This window comes from Ursus americanus, chromosome 25 (genome assembly GCF_024610735.1).
Source record: "Ursus americanus isolate L20-20 chromosome 25, mUrsAme1.1.p, whole genome shotgun sequence".
NCBI classification, from domain to species: Eukaryota; Metazoa; Chordata; class Mammalia; order Carnivora; family Ursidae; genus Ursus; species Ursus americanus.
Genome location: NC_142151.1, coordinates 14941799 through 14960145, shown reverse-complemented (window position 1 = coordinate 14960145; position 18347 = coordinate 14941799). Strand labels below are relative to the sequence as shown.

The following is an 18347-nucleotide window of genomic DNA, read 5'->3' as shown; positions in this document are numbered from 1 at the left end:
TCTGTAACTATGACTTATAGTCAGAGAATTAACATTCTTCTCAGAAAGCTACCAAACAATAGCTCCAAAACATACACATACACATACACACACACACACACACACACACACACACACACACACACACACAAATCTCTCTTTATGCAAAACAAGGCTTATTTATGGCTTCTTTCAAAAAAAAAAATCTATTCAGTAAATATACTGTTTTTAATTTCTACCAAAAAATATCAAGCAAACTAAAATATCCAACACAAAAAGAATATTAAGTTAATTAGGCCCAGAAAACACAATTGTAGTGATCAAATGTTCTGGCAATGACAGAACATAAGATGGTGAGAAATTACAGGAATTTAACCTTTGACCTCACCATCCTATGTACTGTTTCCATAAAAGAAGCCTAAAGCAAACACTTAAACTTCTTAGCAAGCAAGCTCTAAGTTCACCTTGCTATGTAAACTCAGTAGAATTCAAATATTTTTTAATTAAAATGCTCAAAGATAAAGAGTAATTGGTTCTTACCTCTGGTCCTGGTGCATGTGCCAAGTCTCCTCACTGGCATAGTTGCTGCCTAAGCAGCTACAAAGACTAGGTCAGCAGCCATTTTGAGACAGCTGCACTGTCTCAGTTGCACTAAAGTGTAATTAAGATGGCTGCAATGTGCACTCAAGAACTCACACAGTGAAAACTCAGCTATGTATCAAACAAAGCCCCTCCCACTTTGTCAGTCTGCAGGAAACTGAACACAGACAACAGCTAATGCATATACTGCAACAAACAATGCAGCTGCTTAGGACACAGAAAACAGAGAAGGCAGCAAGCCAGTTTTGTAACACAATGCCTGTGAATCCGGACTTGCAATACAGACTTTGGGCACATCCAGATCCCACACAGCCGAAAGTCCATGCCACATATTAGCAGTTACAGAGATAGAGCCAAATCACACACAGCAAACATCAGGGAATTCGCTTGAAAGAAAGCCTCCATTTCAGTCCAGAAAAAAAAAAAGTCTGCTCAAGGCCCTTTTTTTTTTGTCTTTTATAGTACTTTTATCATGAAAAGAGTGCCAATTTTTATAATTTCTGGAAAATTAAGTTGTTTAAATCCTGGTAGTCAATTTTCATTTATAGAAGGCTAATTAAAGATCTTTTTTCCACAGAGTCTAAGCCCCAAAGTACTCAAATCTAGCAGAATAGTTAAAGCTTGCAATCAAATTTTTGAATCTTGACAATAATTTTAAATAACTGTGGGGAAAAACTAGAGTCATTACAGTAACAAAGCTTATTTTGAGTAATCTGCCATAAAGATAAATTTCTTCTCTTTAGTAGTCCAGATGGCCACAAAGACATCTCTAGGTGAGTGTTTGGTCCCAGGGCAAATTAAATTTCATGCCCTGCCACAGACCTCCCAACATTTTAATATGAGTGAAAAACAAATAAAAATAAAGAATGTAGACACCCCTGGGGGGAAAAAAGAAAATAGGGAGAACAGAGTAAAATTCAACCTGAAAGTGGGTATATTAACAAAAGAAATTTGAGAGAGATCCCATCAAATCTGTCGTGGCAGTAACCTACCCATCAAGAGAAGAGAAGGACAAGAGCACAGAAAAAAAACTTGTTTGTTTGATAGCTCATATTATCTAGGAAATCCACCTTTTCCTTCTCTTTTCCTTGGTTTACCTTCCTAAAATCTAGCTGCCCTATGTAATCTTTCGTCTATCCAGCACACCATGTAGACATTTACTAAAATTCATTAAGGGTATAAGGAGGTGGTTAGGGGTATAGCCAAAAGGAGACTGGCCCCATTAAATTGATAGTTGTTCAAGCTGAGCGATGGGCACATGGAGTTGATTATTTCATTCTATTTCTGTATATATTTAAATTTTTCCAGTAATAAAAATTTTAAAATGAAACAAAAGTAACTTGCTTTTTTTTTTAATTTAGATTTAATTAATTAACTAACCCAGCTTTTTAAAAGATCCAACTGGATAATGTATGTGAAGACTATTCAAGTACTACACTAGATTTTTTTAAAAGTTACACTTAACTAAGCCACATTAATTCTTCAAAAAAATAACATTCTCTGAGGGTCGCTCAAATCTATTCCTTAGAAGCAAGAGGTCAGTAAACTGCAAAAGATTCAAACAAGATAGACATTACTGTAGCACTGAAATGGGACTAAGGTTATTGGGGAGACAAATAACCAGAACTTTTAAAGCTGCCAAGTGAGCAGCTTCCAATATTCAGGATAGCAGATTCTTTTGGAAGTCTGTTCTACAAAAATTCAAATTATGTAACACCTTCAAATGTACCCTGTCCCATCCCCCTCACCCCAAGCCTCCCCTGTCTTGCCAAATACCTTTCCAATGTAAATCCTAACTACTTTTTTCTCAGTCTAAGCTTTCCTGAGGAAGCTAAGTTGTTGACTACTACTACTGGCTATAAGAACTAGTTTCCACACAATTTAGATCTCAAAGTAAAAGACATACATTCCCTCATTGTACCAATTCTCCTCCAGCCACTACTATCATTTTACTACCAATTTACTAGATTTACTCTATTATCCCAAAGCACATAAGTAAAACGATAACTATACTGATTATCTACTTTACACACAGCAGTTAGGAGACAAAGGAGTAGGAAGGTACATTAATATAGATCAAACCTTCAGATAAGTTTTACATGCATCATTTCAATAAATTCTCACAGTAATCCTACAAGGTAGGTATTACCTCCAATTCATGAGTGAAGGAAACAGGCTCAAAGATTAAATAACTTCACAAAAGTGCTAGGAGCTGAAATACATGCTAGACTACACTCAGTCTGAGCCCATGGAGCTTCCTTCACCCATCCCTTCCCACACTAGTTCTGTTTCTACACATCATGAAAATGTTTTAGAAAAGGAAAATGGTTAGGCTGCTACTCTGATAACTGGTGCCACTGCCAACATGTTTCACTCTGTATCCCAAAGAAACAATCCTAGTTCACCAGACAAATCCTACTCAGGACTCAACCTAAACTATCTCATCAGTAACAACCTTTTCCTTACTCTTTTCTCTTTACTATACCCACCTCCCAAGCCAGGTATAATTTCACTCTCAGGATCTTTTGTGCATACCATCGTTATACTTAACATATTTCTTTACTTCTATCTTTATACATGAGTCCCTAAGGATAGAAATCAGATCTTAATTCATTATTCATTCACTTCCATAATGCAAAACAGTATTTGCTCAATAGATGGTGAAGAGAAATTAATTCCCAGTGTTTTCATTTCTACCACAAAAATCTCAGAAAATTCTACATCTTTAAGAACTTTCATTTTCAGGATCTCAACTCTTACTAGATAGGAAAAAAGTAGTCAACTAATGACTCAAAAAGCCTTTGTACTTTAAAACCCAGGATGTAGGGGCACCTGGGTCAGGCTCAGTCAGTTAAGCATCTGGCTCTTGGTTTGGGCTCAGGTCATGATCTCAGGGTTGTGGGATCAAACCCCGCAAAGGGCTCCATGCTCAGCTCAGAGTCTGTCTGAGATTCTCTGCCTCTCCCTATGCCCCTCCCCTGCTCATGCTGTCTTCCACTCTCTCTAAAATTAATAAAATCTTTAAAATCTAAGATGGAAAAAATACCTTTTGTAGAGCATTTTTCAGCTTTTAGACAGTTTTAACAGGCAATACACAGGAATTACTATGTGCTTAGAAGAGCTGAACTCTAAAAAGTGTCTATAAAAAATTGCGGAATGTAAATATATTACTTACTTTTAAATTCTTAAATTTTACTAAGAAAGAACATTGATTATCTGTCATATAAGAAACTTATTTTAGATAGGATCAGTCCTAATAAACTGAACCACTGTTTATTTGTAAAAGCAAACACATCTGGAAGCTATTTATGTCAGGTAAACATTTCCATGATTACCCAATGTTTTAGCTCTTCCTAAATATAAACTAGCACTTTTCACATAATTTTTTCATTTCATTTTTTCAGTCTTACAATGATCATGTAAAATAAGAGTGTTATAAAATCTAAATTGTGTTTCAAAGTTCTATGAGAAGAGAATATAACCATTTGCTAGGAGTCACACAAGTAACGATGAGAATTGGAAGAGAATTAACTAATCAACTACTATAACCTTTTTATACAACATGTATCATCCTATTAAAATACTTTGCATATACAAAATACTGAAAATTCCATAGAACCTAAACAAAAGGTTTCACTGTATTAGGTAGAAAGTAAATACTTTTACTTAGTTAATATACTTTAGTTACGTATTATTACCAACCTCATACATACAAAAAAAACAAACATTAAAAGGATGTTAAGGTAATGAAATGGAAACACCTAATCCCACTCCCTCAAATCCCACTAAAACTACAGTAAAGTTATTTTTTGAAAGCATAAATCCTCAAAACTGAGGAGAAAAGTAAAAGAGAAAATAGCTAAAAGATTTGGGAGCTGGAAAATAAGAAGAACCATTGGTAACTAACTAAGCAGTTGCCCAAATATCATATTCCATGCTTTACTGGGGACAAGAACCAATTTAAGTTACATGACAGCAACTTCAAAAGACAGCGACTAAGAGAACTAGGCTAACTGAGGTGAAGGGAGCAAATAGTAGGATGGTGTGACTAAAAAAGGGACTACTAGTCAAAGTTGTTTGTGAATCAGTAAGATATACTAGATATCCTCAGCACATTCCACTGAATACCTCCTCTCCACAATCCTAGCAAAAATATGAAGACAACATCCACAGTTAAAAATTAGAGTAGCATACCAAAAAGAGAGGGATTGAGTGCTTACTGCAGAGACCCCTAATCCGCTTCTTCCATTAATCTTCCAGAATGCTGGCAATCAGACCTTTATTCCCCATGTATGAAAATAGAAAACTAGGGCAACGCTCTCGGGTCCCCTCCCTCTTTGGGAGCTTTGTACTGTCACTCAAGAAACTTCGCTTTACTATCACTCAAGATAATGGAAAACTATTCTCTAGAGGTATCTAAAAAGCACAAGACTCAAGATCTTAAGGTCTTGGGAACTCTCAAAACAGCCCACCCAGATAAGCCAAAGAGAAGTTAAAAGCTGACAAATGTAGACATTCTTTTCTAATCAACTTTTCCAATTTTTTTAAAGATTTTATTTGTCAGAGAGAGAGCACATGCACATGAGTGCACACACGCAGGAGGAGAAGCAGGCAGAGGGAGAAGTGGGCTCCCTGCTGAGCAAGGAGCCTGATGCAGGACTCGATCTCAGGATCATGATCTGAGCCAAAGGCAGACGGCAGACGCTTAACCAAACTGAGCCACCAGGCATCCACCTAATCAACTTTTTTTTTTAAGTTTTTGAGGGAGAGAGAATGTGCACAAGTGGGGGGGGGGGTTCTGGGGGGAGGGGGAGAGGGAGAGAATATTAACCAGGCTCCACACCCAGCACAGACCCCCATGCAGGGCCCAACCTCACAACCCTGAGATCATGACCTGAGCTGAAATCAAGAGTCAGATGCTTAACCAAATGAGCCACCTAGGTGCTGTTCTAATCAACTTTTTAATCTTCCACAATATATAATATAGTCAGGCAAGGAAGAAAAAAGCAACTGATTAAAGTCTAACATGGAAGACAGAGACCAAAAACAAACCAAAAACAAGCCAAAACAAAACAAAAAAGAAAACATAAAAACTATGCAAGAAAATAACTTCAAAAAAAATTAATATCCACAGATAAGAAAAGATGTTGCAGTCATGTGTCAAGAACAGAATACTAGGGGCACCTGGCTAGCTGGCTAGCTCAGTCGGTAAAGCATGAGACGTAATCTCAGGGTCATGAGTTCTAGACCCACACTGGGCACAGAGTTTACTTTAAAAAGGGGGGGGGGGAAGGGAAGGGGAATACTACAGGCAAGGACCAAAAAGCAGAAATGACGAAGATGATAGAAAAAAATGAAAAACTCAATAGAAGAACTGGGTGATAAAGTTGAAGAAATCTAATTGAACAAAAAACCAGAGTTGTAAGTAGGAGGGGAAAAAATCTAAGAAAAGTGAAGTACCCCTCCAAAAATTCACACTGGAATGACAGAATGGCAGAAGAAAGGTATTGCCAATGAAATCATTTAAGAAAAATTTCAAGAATGAAAAACAAGAGTTCCCAAACTGAAAGGGCCTGATGAATGCCAGCAAACAATGATAAACAGATCCACATCCAAGAATTACAGTGAAATTTCAAAATACTAAAGACTATTAACAGATTAACAGCTTCCAGTGAGGGGAAAATCAGAAATAGGAATGGCTTCAGATTTCTCAGCAGTAATAGAAGCAAAAAGATATTGAAACAGTGCCTTTAAAATTCTGAAGAAAAATATTTTCCAACCTAGATTTCTATACCTAGCCAAACTATCTATCAACAATCTAAAAATATAGTTAACCATGTTCACACACCCCTGGTTTCAAAAGAAAATACTTCCCATTTACTCTTTCTCAAAAAGTTACTAGAGAATAGGGTGCCCTTCCCCTAATGACAGAATAAACCAATAAGAAGACATGATACATGGAAAACAAAGGTGCTACACAAAGAGTAAAGAATTCCCTACATGGCAAATAAAATTCTGACTACAGCAGTGTACCACATGTAGAGGGCAACTAGGCCAACCATAGCAACGAAACTAAAGAAATAAAAATGAGTCAAGATTCTTGCTGCCACTGTACGTGAGGGATGCTTGTCTACTAAATAAACGTAAGGACCATACCAAATCATCTTAACTATTACTATTATGTAGAAGAGACTCCAGGATACAGGCTTCCTGGTATAAAGCTAACATTACCTTCATAAATCATCTATCATATCTGTATCAAGAGAACGGGTCAGCACTTCTATGATTCTATTGGTACAGTGCAGACAACTTTGTGTAAGTAGATTACTTAATTCTAGACAAGGAAAACAAGAATTACCTAGGACCAAATGAACTGATTTAACTATGGTTAATATTTTTAATGGTTATATACGGAAAACACTTTCTTTTTTATCTATCTTTAAACTTCAATTTAAAATATACTTTGTATAAATAATAATTTAAATAATATCTTGATCCAGTATCCTCAGAATTCCAGGGGAAAAATAATCTGTGAAAGATCTTAATGTAGGTTATAAGAAGCTACCAGAACAATTAAAGAGCAATTCTGTAGAAAAATACTGAATATATTGATTGAACTTACCTAACTGAATATTTTTACTTTTTTATAAAGCAGTTTACATAGTTCCAATAAGAATCTTTTCCTTCCTATCAGGAAAAATTGGATAAATCAAATTGGTAACCATGACTACAAGAGAAATGTGACATTTAAAAAGAGAAAGCTTAAAATTAGGTACAACAGGGAAAAAGGACTGTTCCTCAAATGTAGAAATGACTGCACCTCAAATGTAGAAATGACGCCTAGTAAGTCCTCCCAGAACCTAATTTAGTTATGTCTTCTATACTTCATACATTCCTAAGTTTAATAGGAGTAAGAATATCACTTCCCAACAGACCAGGACATTGACAAATATGGAAATCAGAACCATAAGACCCTAGTTTTAAGTACTGCAGGTGAACATTCATTGAGATGAATTAGATGGCTCTTGGTTCCTGATCTTGTAATCAAGCAGATAAATAATTACACTTTACAAAACATCTAGACAAAAGTTAATTCTTAAACCTCAAGTCAAATGTATGTAGTTTTCCTAACCAGACAATAGGGAAGTCTTTTGGTATTAAACAACTTCTCATTAGACCTGTGTAAATAAAGTATCAAGAAAAAAAATAAAGAATAAAATCATTAAACAAACAAAATCTGTATCTTAAGGGGCAGGAACTTGGCCACAGGAATGGTTATGGAAGAAAACTGACACTTTGTTTTGCCTTAACTTTGAGTGAGCATGTCCAGCAAGTTCCATACCTGGAAAGTAAATATAGGGGAGGGAGTACTGTGCACCCTTAAATTAAAAAAAAAAAAAAAAAAAAAAGGCATTTGTGGATCTAGTCCCCAAAATGAATGATTTCCTCTCTAACTTTGGCAATAATGATTATCTGAAAAAAACTGACAAACTCTAAAGATAAATAATTAATGTGAGAAAATGGCTGCTTCTTTGCCATGAAGAAGCTTACTGTAAACTTAGTAAATTTAGTAACTTTGCAGGGCTTTTAATTGTTAAATACTTTCTGAAATAAAACAGTCCTAAATCTAGACTCCTTCACAAACGTTTGCAAATACACTACTTTTTTAAATGATTATTTTTCTCTATTAGTGAGTGGATCATAAAACTACTTCTCTAAATAACATTTTAATTCTAGCTCCAGTAATCAAGCATATTGTCATTTTCTATAAATCTCCTCCATTGAAGGGCTCCCTATGGCTGCACCTAGCTGCCTCTTAAATATTCATGCCTGACTAATTGATTCATCAATTGATTGAAGTCAGAGAAGAAAAATGTGCCACAAAAAATTGCTAACCATTTTTTGTATTTAATCTCATTTAACCCTCACAACCATCCTACCAGGTAGGTGGTACCACCATTTTATATTAATGCAGCTGGGAGATTCTAAATGCCCTGATCCCAATATAAAATTACTGTTCTTTCCACTTCACCATATTATTGATTTTAAGAAAATTCTTTTTCTTTCTTCATTTTTGCTATCTTCCAACTTTTAAATCACTTAAGTTTGGTGGGAAAGTAAAGAATTACACAAAGATAAAACACAAAATAATTATGTCATTCCATATTTTCAAAACTTTATTAATTTGTATACATTATGCCCTTCAGAGTTATATCTTAGAAACTTATTAATAGGTAAGCAATGGTGTTTCCTTGTTTTCTTCTATTTTGTAATGAATGAGATGGAAGAATTTTTTCTAAAATTTGACTCACAATTTATAATTTTTCATATGCAAGTGCCTGTCAAATCTTTTGACAATTTATCCAGTGGGTGCTTAAGTAAATTATGTATTTAATTATTTTTAAAAAAGTCTGACATCTGTGGATAATCATGAGTTAAAGGAAAAGAGGAACTAGCATACCTTACTTCTCTTTCTTGCACGCCACCTAAGGCAAAAGGGTTCTAGTCTTTCAATAAGCAAATATTTATTGCCTATTAAGGAAGTCAACGTGGAAAGCAATCTTACTCTTTTAATAGTGGCCTTATCATTCCTAATTAGATGGGGTTTTTCTTTAAAATGTGACAGTTGCCACACATGTCAATAAGATGTAATTCCTAACTGCAGAAAGTTTATGAAGCACTACACAACTATAAACATAGAAATAGAAAGGAATAAATGCCTTTAAGTGAGACAGGAAGTAAAGCAGAGTCAAAGAAAAGAAATTAGAAAACTTTCAGCTGAAAATAACAACATCCTTTATTAGTTTTATTATGTAGGCACCATGGCAGCAGTGACTCCTACAATATCAAGGATCTTATGTCATATACCAGAGAGCTATTCAGACTTCTCCTAACACACTACCTTCTTTCTCATTTCTGATACCCTGAACACCCTATTTATTTCCTTTACTGAGAATATCCTTCTAATTCATCCCTTAAAATACAATTCCCCTAAGATTTCCTTGATCTCCCCTATTACAGTTTCACTTTCTGTGCCTTACATGGTATGTTTTTTTACTTATATAGAAAACTGCTTTTAATTACTTATTAATCAGGTAAGTTTTACCTATATGCAAAGAATTTACAACCACAATCTTTTTACTTGTGTGTATTACAAAGTCCTCAAAAATCATATTTTCTATCTTCAAAATGTGTATTTCACACATATAGCTACAAACGAAAAATAAGATCTGGAAAACATGATAAAAACATAACTTTGGGGCACCTGGCTGGCTCAATCGGTGGAGCATGTGACTCTTGATCTCCCAAGTTGAGTGTAGAAATTACTTAAATGTAAAAAAAATTTTAAAAACACACACTCAACTTTGACACTGAAACAAGTAGTTCAAACAACTGTCATTACCCACAGTCCTTACCCACAATCTTTCACCCTTTTAAAATAAGCAAGTTAACTGATAAAGTTTTAAAATAGTAAACTGAATGAATGAATGAATAAATAAATAAATAAAATATTACACTGAGATTTTAATATTAAATTATAATTCTAATCTTGCAAAGCTAAACATGATTTTAATATGTTTGCAAAGGCAAGAAGAAAGGGGCAGTATTCCACCAAATAAGGTAAATATAATAACTAGAATCTCAACCACAAATCATGAATACAAAGCTCTCAAAATTCCACTTCAAAGGAAAATATAGAGGGGTGTGTGGGTGGCTCAGTCAGTTAAGCGTCTGACTCTTGATTTTAGCTCAGATCATGATCTTGGAGTCATGAGATCAAGTCCCATGTCAGGCTCCACACTGGGCAAGGAGCCTGCATCAGATTTTCGTTCTCTTGGGGCGCCTGGGTAGCTCAGTCGTTAAGCATCTGCCTTCGGCTCAGGGCGTGATCCCGGAGTCCTGGGATCGAGCCCCACATCAGGCTCCTCCGCAGGCAGCCTGTTTCTCCCTCTCCTACTCCCCCTGCCTGTGCTCCCTCTCTCACTGGCTCTCTGTCAAATAAATAAATAAAATCTTTAAAAAAAAAAAAAAAAAGATTTTCACTCTCTCGCCCACTGCTTCTCCCCTATTCTCTCTCTCAAAAAAAGGAAGAAACCAAGGAAGACACAGTTTTAACCATAACTCTTAAAACAAAAAACTAGTTTTCAATATCAAATTATGAATTACTTTGAGAGACTACTTCTCCAGCTTACTTTTATAGCAGAAAGGGCTAGCTGTTCCCTAACAACCATTTCTTTCCTTTTATAAAATTCCTTAATTTTAACTGAGCACATGGTTATCCACCTAGATACTACATTAACCAGCCTTCCTTTCCCAACTGAGTATGTTCCAATGACTAAATTCTCACCCATAAAACATGAGTCAAAGTGATACATGCCACTTCAAGATCATGTTCTCAAAAGAATGAGGTGTGTACTCCCATTGCCCTTTCTCTCTTGCCCCTGGTAGGTAAACTGTGGAGTAGTCATGTTCAACCTGGAACCATACGTTAAGTCAAAGCCACCTTAAACCCTAAACAGTCTTTTTCTGTATTGTTACAGGAGAGAAATAAACATTTATCATCCTTAAACCATGGTAATAATCTCACAGAGCAGTTCAGGCTTTATTGCAATCCAATTAGTTCCTGACATTTAACACCTAAAAGGAAATAAGAGAAATTTTCAAAGACAGTCTCTTTTCTCTTCCACATTTTTCACTACTTCTTCCTTTTAAAACACTTAATCTAGTAAGGGCAATAAGGCAGAGACACTCCTACTAAACTCCAAAGCCTTAGTTGAGAATGAGCTGAAGCAGTCACATCATTCACTGTTTCACCAACCTTTCTCCTGGTTCTCAAAATGGCAGATTCTATTCTCATCTTCTAGGTTTATCTTTTTATGAACTGGATGGCATTATCTTTGAGAATGACTGACTCAAGGAGAAATCCTTTAAGAGCTCTGTCAGTTCTGAGAATCACTGCCTTAACATTCGGGCAAATTCTCTTTAACGTAAAAGTACCATAGAGTACTGGACACATAATTCCTAGGTACCCACCAAGAAAATAATTACTCCAGAGAGCACAGGGTTATACAAAGAAAGGGACAAAGAACTGTACAGTTAAGACATTATGACACTACTACCTCACATCTTACAAAGGGGCCCTCTCTCCCAAATTAAAGGGTTTATAGCTAATTATTCCTAGTTATTAAATTAAAAAATAACAAAATATTTTTATAATATTCTGAGAAATGAAAAACTGCAGACATGAATAAATGAATATTTCTCATGATAAAGTTAATAGGTCATCTTCATTTCTCAGACTTTCACATTCACCTAGGTCCAATTATAAAGTCTCTCAAGAAAGTATTGTCTACTGTACCCTTAGGCTTATCACATTTTTTGGAAAGTGGCCAAGGAGATGCCTGAGTCATTCTCTTAAAGACTCAAAAATGCAAATGATCAAAATTCAAAAGTGAAGACATTCACATTGTACAAACAAGCACTGGTGCCCTAGTCTTCTCATTTTGCAGACATTAAAAAATGAAAATGCTGCCCAGCACTCATACTCTCTATCTCCAATACAAAATGGGTTTCCACCATGTAACTCGAAGCATATATAAACAAAGTTTAATTTTTCAGAATTCACTTTTCTGTTTTAACAAGATAAAATGACTGGTTAAACCACTGACTTACTCTTCAGATTTCAGGACAATCTGAAAAGAACACCGCAAAATCATTTTTAAAGTCTTGGGTTCTGTAAAGAACATAACAAGGTCAAATGGGCAAGAAATTCAAAAGAGAAACTCCACTAATGGATAGGTAATTTCTAGATACCCTAGGGAACTTACAGGGACTATGGCTTCCCAGAGGTGCTTGGTCATTTTTTTTATTTGTACTCTACTATACATTATGTTAAAAACATCACCTAATTTTCATCCATAATACACCCCACATGTGACTCCCTTGAGAAAGTACATATGCCCATGTATGAATCTTCCATATACCTCAAAACTTAAAAATTACAATAGAAACCTTTCTAACCTAAATTATACAGTTCTTTGCCTTCTTGAACAAGTTAAATTAAATATTCTCTATGATCCAGAATCATTAATAAGATCATCAATTACCATAATGAACATGTTACAAATACTGACTCAGCTTTAGGAATACTAATTCCCAAACTACATGACCTCAAAACTAAGTTTTTAAATTCTTGCTTCTAACACTTGAAACCTGACCCCTCTTCACTATCATGATGCTAGCCATCACTTCTTGCTCCTATCCATATATGTTTCTACAGTAGCACTTCTCCTGTCCCTATTTTACTATTCCTCAACTATTATAGTCTAAAAAACCAAGTATCATAATTTGTCAGAACTAGAAAAAGTTTTCAAGAGCAAAGGTCACATAAAAGAAGTAAAATATGCAAATTTCTATAAGCGGCTTTGCTTGAAAAAGACCCAAAAATGGGAGGGAATTTTTCATTTAAAAAGTTTGGTAAAAGCCAATAATATCTTAAGAATTAATTTCTACCTATTTCCTAGAGTTATTTTCATGGAAGCCAATCAGCACAAAGAATAGATTTAATGGACAATGAATTTATACTAGTAATTAGGAAAACATCCTTACGAGAGAATAACATATAGTGACCAAAGAAACTAAAAATAAAAATGTTTAACTTTATTATATTATTAGGTTCCATCCTGGCCAGAAAAATGAATAACTTTTCAACATTTCTCTATTAAAAAAAAAAAAAAGTCTATGTTAAAGAAAAATTTTGGTTTCAAATACTGTAGAACACTTTAACTTGCCAACCTATTTTCCCACTTCTAACTTCATACTTGCACTATTTTCATATCACCATGTCCTAAGGCAGATTAAAAATAGAAATGCAGTCCTATATCCTCTAACAACTTATCCCTATTAACATTCTATCAGCACTAGGAAACAAGTAAAATAACACCTTAATGAAAAGTAACATATCACAAATTTTCCCAGTGTTCTTAAAAAAAAGGACATTTTGTGGAATCTGCAGGAATTGTGTTCTATTCATGAGTTAAAAAAAAAAACAGTATAAAGATGTAAACTCACCCCAATTTAGGTTTAATGCAATCCTAAACAAAACCTCAAATAACTGGTTTTTTAAAAACTTAACCAAATGAATCTAAAGTTCGTAGGCAAAAACAGAGAAGACTAGCTAAGAAAACTCTGAAAAAAAATTATGAGTATTGCCCCTCCACATATTTATATAGTCTACAGCACTACGGCAAATAAAACAATACAGTACTGCTGTATGAATAAGGCTAGACAGTGCTTGCTGACCTGCTCTTAGGTTTTATACTACATATTCCCGTCAACAGTTGATGAAAACTATAACTCTTAACCCAGAAAAAGGCACATATGCACACTCACATAAAGTTGTATACATCAAGGAATCCATGGAAGAATCTACCAAGGAATCCTCTTAAAGCCTATCTATAGGAACTCCTGAGACCAACGGACCCCAAGTTAAATATCCCTAGTAAATGAAGCAGAACTATAGCTCAAATCTAGTAACTTATGACTAAAAATAGTAACTCAAAGCAGTAAGAAAAGAGATCAACATAAAATTCTAAGAAAACTAGATATTTGGAAAAACTGGAAACTAGCAACACATCCTCATATAATACCGCAAAATAAACTCCATACAGATCAAAATACATTTTTTAAGATCCTTACAGTATGTAGAAAAAATAAACAAAATAGGTGAACATTTAGTTTATCCCACAACAGGTCATATTTTCTAGGCAGAGAAGTCCTGGAAGAAATCACAAATAAGAAAAAGCAGTGCATTACTACATAAAAATGGCAAACTTCTGAATATATAAAACCGTAAGCAATTTTAATAGTAACAAACTAAAAAAAAACCTGCCAAAAATATGAATAGCAAAATATGGACTATATCCATAAATAGTCACCAACAGGAAAAACATTAAAAAATAGAAAAATACATAAAAAAGCCTCAAACAGCTAATTCACAAAAATGAGAAAAATGCATTCATAAACATTAAAAAGCTGAATTTCATTAGTTATCAAAAAGAAAAAAAAATTAATGAGCCACTACTTTTCAGCCACCAAATTGATGGTGGTATGGGAAATGCTTTTCAAAAAAACTAAGCTTTTATTAATTGTGTAAATTACTTTAAAAGCCCTTTGAAACAGTAATTTCAAAGAAATATAAGATGCAGTTCATGACTCATGTGCAAGGATGTTCACTGTAGCATTATTTATAACAGGGAAAAAGGCAACTAACAAATGGTCAATGAAAGAAATATTTAGTAAGTCACAGTACATTCTTATTAGAGATAACAATATCACATAACCACTTAAAATCATCTGAAGAATATCTGATGATTTGGGATATTTTCACAACATAATATTATGTAGCCATTAAACATTTTTAAAAGAATATTATATATTTAAAAAACATCAAAGTATTTTTAAAAGAATAAGGAAATGGGAAAAGAACAGAAATGAAATTATGGCCCAAATGAAAAACTAATCAATATTTATTGAACAATCCATATTTATTGATTGATTGATCAGCCATGGAAAAATAACAAAAATCTCCAAAACATTTAGAGTTTACTTCTAAATGTTGCTAATTCTCAACACTTTCCAAATGTGCTATAATAAGTAAAAAAAGTTTTTAAATATATGTATCATATATTCAAATCACGATTTTAAGGAAAAAGATAATTTTAATGGTTTATGGCTTAATCAAATCTTTTTGTCTAAACTACATTTTATATTTAAAATCTACAAAACTAAAAAGGTTTTAAATGACCCCAGTAACTTAGTATTCGTTCGTTAAGTAATCTAGTCTTAATGTTACATATGTTGCATATGTGCCAAAATTTTGTGGTTTCATAACTACCAAACTAAAATTTCAAAACATGCTTGTTACTGAAAGAACAATAACAAACAAATAGTGGCCATTCAGACAATTCACTGATCTTAGTTTTAAGTTCATAGAAGTATATTTGCCTTTCTAACAGCAAAATTATCTTACTAAGAAATATTTACATTATACATTATGTTCCTCAGTGTTTTCAAGTACCTCTTACAATCTTCAGCATTAACCTAAGAGGCAATCATTTGTATATTCAAATGAAAACATAAGCTTAAATACACAAACCAAAATACTTCACTTTTCTGGAAATGCAAAGTGTACCATGCCCTAAGATCAGAGTTCTTTTCTTTTCTTAAATATGTATGTGTATATAAATACACATACAAACACACAGATATACAAAATACAACGTATTTTCAACTCTAAACATCTGAAACAATGTCCCAGGAAGTGGGGGAAGGGTGTGCTGGGTAATCCACCCCACAAGTATAAAAAGGGAAGAGATTACACAACTGCCCTCTAAATATATTTCTGTGTACAGGAGTCCAGAGGTCCAGGAATTATGTGAACGGCTAATTTCCTGTTGAGAAAAAAGAATTATCTTTCCTATCACTCCATTCTATCTCATATGTGACGTCATTTTTTAAAAATCCACCAACCAAAACTATTCCTTTCAATTACATCTACTTAATACTAATGGTACTTGCTTTGGGCAAGAAAAACGTCCCTAACCAACCATTATAAGTACTAGCCACTTCTTCATTTGACAGATGACTGATTTAAACTTAGTGTTCTATAACTAACCAAGAAACCAATTATTGTACACACAAACCACAGGTGAAGTTTATGAAAACCAGTTACAAGCTTTTAGCCCAGTAAGAAATAATTTGCACAATAATAGAATTATATCAAATTGTGTAACACTTATCCCAGGGGTGTTATGTAAGATTTAAATATAGTGACACAACCACTTTAAACTAAAATAATCAGTAGCATACTTACAATTACCTTCTTTAAGAAAAAAAAACTAGGAACACTAAGAAATCAAACACAACTGTATCTCATACACATGCATATGGGGCAGTTTTTTTTAAAGAATCAACTGATTTTTTTTCATTGATAGTTAACTTCATTTCCTCATAAAGGCCTCAGTTCAGTTAGTTCTTTGCAGAATTCTTGGTAAGAAAAATTTACCAACCAAGTGTTATTTCACATATCATAACAAATAAAATGCTAAAAAAAAAAAAAAAGACTTAATTGTAAAAGTCAGAGTAACAAAAATGACCAAACTGAAGCACTTATGGACAAGAGATCAGAGACTGCAAAATCTAAAACTCAAATGCAAGTAGGATCAGAAGCACACAAACTGGTAAAATTAAGGCTTCATTAACTTAGATTGAGATATGATTCTTCCAATGCCCCTTCCCCCTCATATTTCCAAAACTCAAACTGTTTCTATTTTGTAAACATTCCCTGATAACAGAACTGGTAAAAATAGGGTTAAAAATATATTTGCAAATGTGCAGTTCAATTAAATGTACTTCCCCTGAGACCACCACTAGGTGCTGATCTTTATCTCCCTAAATATAAACTTGACCCAGCATTACCCTAAAAGTGAAATTATAATCGAGAACCACAAGTGACAATCATTTTTACAGAAAATTAAGTTTACAGCTTCTCAGAGAATCGGAAAAATATAAAAAGAGTTTGAGGTCGATAGAAGAGTAAAACACAAGAGAAACGTCTTCCTTGAAAAATGTGGGAATTGGAGGATAAGAAAATGAAACTCCTCAAGAACGAGGAAAATTAAATCTAGAACCCAAATGGCGTCCAACAAGAACATTAGATCTTGAAAATGAATATTGCGCTTGCGCAGCCACCGCCCCGCCAGCTGCACAACTGCAGCTAGAGCCCGACCCCGCAAGATCACGTGCTCCCATGCAGCGCCCGCCCGCAGCTCCGCAACCGCGCAGGCGCACACACATCTCCCGCAGCCGCCATAATGCGGTCTTGACTCTTCATAAATACAATAGTAATTTAAGAAAATGTGGTTATAACAGCCCCTAGGAGTCACATATACCTTTCGGGGCGGGAGATGAGGGAGGGGGAACCAAGTTCCTTCCTACAGAGCCGTTCCGCGCAACCGTCCTCAACGCGGCCGCTTCAGTATCGCGCGCTTCAGTCGCCGCGCCGCCGCTGCCGCCGCCGCCTCCGCAGATTCAAAAACAAACCCGCTTCTCCCTTGCACGCGCCGGGGCCGTTATGCAAATTAATGTAGGCGGGGCTACATGGTCGTAATATTTGCCACGCCCATGGTACTAACAGCCAATAGGCTCACGGATCAGCCGTTCCCCATGCAAATCTCCTGGTTTTTTATTTGAATGAGGGAAATTGGCCACGCCTCCTGCCTTGGAAAGGAGAAGGAAGTCTGAGGTGGTGGCGCTAAGCCTTTCAGTTGCAGTGCGAGGTGTGTTTTGAGTGGAGCTTCGCTCAACCAGTGAGTAGCACTTTATTAGCGCCCTCTATGAGCCTTAGGAAAGAAAGAAGGGATTAGGTAGGTGAGAGTTAAAGAGCTGAGAGAAAGATTTTCGAAAAAGGCTGAAGTATATTAGTTCATCATTTATATTAAAAATTCACAAAATATACTTTAAACTGTAAGTAATGAGAGAATGGCAAAAACACATCTTTTTTTTTTTTTTTCAGTTTTGTGCCAGAGCTAGCACTTCCAGTCAGACCCTTCCACCGGAAGTTGTATCCCTTATATGAAATTTTGTATTGGGAGCGAATCCTTAATGAAGGCCATGAGATGTAGTGGAGAAGGTGCTACTCAGTTTGTTGGGAGATCTGGGCTCACATCCAAGTACTCCTGTCTTCTTGCCTGTTTCTTGGAACACGT

At 35.0% G+C, this 18347-nt stretch overlaps 1 protein-coding gene across 3 annotated transcripts in view; it reads right to left on the bottom strand.

Moving 5' to 3' along the window:
• ATF7IP (activating transcription factor 7 interacting protein) overlaps positions 1-17692 on the bottom strand; it is a 113720-nt gene extending 96028 nt beyond the window's left edge. For 2 of the 3 annotated variants that reach the window (XM_045781495.2, XM_045781494.2), the window contains exon 1: positions 17532-17692. Coding sequence is in view for 1 of the 3 variants with exons in the window: in XM_045781492.2 (XP_045637448.2) it covers positions 520-536 (17 nt within the window). In the remaining 2 variants the exon portion in view is untranslated. Of the gene's footprint in view, positions 1-519; positions 17486-17531 lie in introns of those variants that run through there. The other variant, XM_045781492.2, reaches the window with a different exon arrangement.
• Positions 17693-18347: the final 655 nt, after the last annotated feature.